Here is a 2,238-nt window from a genome sequence, read left to right as displayed (position 1 = left end):
CAAATAAGCAAATTGCTAAATGAGCCGTAACGCCAACCCCTGCGAGCACAAAGAAAGAAAGGGGAAGAAAGATCAAACTTTGGCAGACCAGTAGTGATCCTTTTCTCCATAAATTTTGCACTGTCATTGAAATATTCTGTCTTGTGTTTCCTGGCATTGTATCTTCTTGTGCCTCGCGATGACATGTGACAGAAGTTCACGATACTTTTGGTAACGTTTAGGGAAACTTTTTACAGGAGTGAAGAAGTGAAGGCAGTGTTTGATAATACATACAGGGTGTATAATATTATTTCCAAGCTATCTACTATGTAGGAATATGGTTCAGGTAAGAATTGGGCGTTTTCGAGGTTATGAGAAGATGGTCGCGTAGAGGTTATGTACCGATCATCTTTGTTTTTCATATATTGGTCGATGCGAAATTATTAGTTCAAAAAATATTTTAATTTTGCTTCTGGAAATAAATTTAACGGTAAATACTGCAAATGAAACCTAACAGACAAATATTGTAAATATTGTTTTACGATTAATGAAATACCTTTTTGATGAGAGTATGTGGTTAATACACCCATAACTGGTCCTTTCCAAAATATGTTTTGATTATTGTTACAAAAACACAGTATTTTCATAATAATAATAAAATATGAATCATTATAGAAATATCACTTGTAAACCATTATCACGGAACTATAATTACATGAAATATTTTATTTTCTTAATCTTGAAATTCGATATCGTTCTAAAAACATCAATATGAAACGTGTAACACGAAGAATAGGACTTTTAGTTCTAATAATTTACACGCAACAAACAGAGTGAACTTTTGATTATCTATATTCTATAACTATTATTGTTTGCCCGCGAAATTGAGATTCCGCAAATCGGAAGTCGCGTATTCACACGGACATAGATTAATTAATCCGATACTGCGCAATTAAATTGATATCAACGTGTTTCGTGACGACGGCGTCTCATCTGCATAATCTGTATACAATAACGTCGCTGAGAAAAAAAGAAATTAGCCCCCCGGTGATAAACTTTTTCCCACCCTTTACCAGCCCTAACCTCAAACCTTGTAGCTTCTCCACCGAATTATCGAAGCATCGAGCAAACTGGGGGAGACGTTTCTCTAGTCATTAGTACATGTCATACGAAGTCGTTTTAACGTTGTTAGTAAAATAATTTGCGAAAGGAAAATGAGTTCAATAATTCGATGATTTAATTTATAGATAGAACCAAATAATTTATGTCTAGTATTATTTTTAACTGATCTTTTGCAGTCTTTTATACAGTTCATTAAACACTGAGAAGTCCAATTTCATCTATAGGTAACTTTAACCAGGGCATCCATGTTCCATTGAAGTGCTCAGGGAAAGAACGTGGATCCACTAAAGTGTTCGTTTGATGCATTAAAACCTTAAAATATTCTGTAAGGAGAACATTCAGACTAATGACGACCTGCAAGTGAAATAGATATCTTGTTAAACATTGGAAAAGTTATGGAAAAGTAAAAATTCTATCTGAAATTTTATAGTACTTTAAGATGGAATTTCGGTAATAGGTTAGGTCGATGAAGAATGAAGTAAGATGTTACTAATATGCAGCTACGTTCACTGTGTAATTATGATGGCAAATTTGATCTATTGATTAAATACTTTGGATAATTTTTATATCATAACAAAGATCAAAAAGTACTATAATACGAGATTGTTGATATTATGTAATTTTAAATAAATTTATGCTAAAATTAAATAGCATGAATAAACTAAATAAATTAAAAAACTAATCTTGTACATGATAATACAAAATGGCAAAATGACCATGCTGAAATTATATAATTAAAATAATTAAATTAATTAAATTTTAATGCATCATTACTATTTCTTTCTTTTCTTTTAATATAAAATTCTTTGAATAATTTTTATATCATGGTAAAGGTCAAAAAGTATTATAATGCGAGATTGTTGATATTATGTAATTTTAAATAAATTTATGCTAAAATTAAATAGCATGAATAAACTAAATAAATTAAAAAACTAATCTTGTACATGATAATACAAAATGGCAAAATGACCATGCTGAAATTATATAATTAAAATAATTAAATTAATTAAATTTTAATGCATCATTACTATTTCTTTCTTTTCTTTTAATATAAAATTCTTTGAATAATTTTTATATCATGGTATAGGTCAAAAAGTATTATAATGCGAGATTGTTGATATTATGTAATTTTAAATA

General features: G+C 29.3%; 1 protein-coding gene across 1 annotated transcript in view; it reads right to left on the bottom strand.

Moving 5' to 3' along the window:
* Positions 1 to 1,293: 1,293 nt before the first annotated feature.
* The window catches only part of LOC108551522 (arylsulfatase I), a 28,337-nt gene continuing 27,392 nt past the window's right edge, over positions 1,294 to 2,238 (bottom strand). The window contains 1 exon segment of the mRNA XM_017905726.1: positions 1,294 to 1,455. Coding sequence (XP_017761215.1) covers positions 1,294 to 1,455 — 162 coding nt within the window.

This window comes from Eufriesea mexicana, unplaced genomic scaffold (genome assembly GCF_001483705.2).
Source record: "Eufriesea mexicana isolate 0111107269 unplaced genomic scaffold, ASM148370v2 scaffold4395, whole genome shotgun sequence".
NCBI classification, from domain to species: Eukaryota; Metazoa; Arthropoda; class Insecta; order Hymenoptera; family Apidae; genus Eufriesea; species Eufriesea mexicana.
The sequence above is the reverse complement of the archived record's forward strand: the minus strand, read 5'-3'. Positions and strand labels throughout refer to the sequence as shown.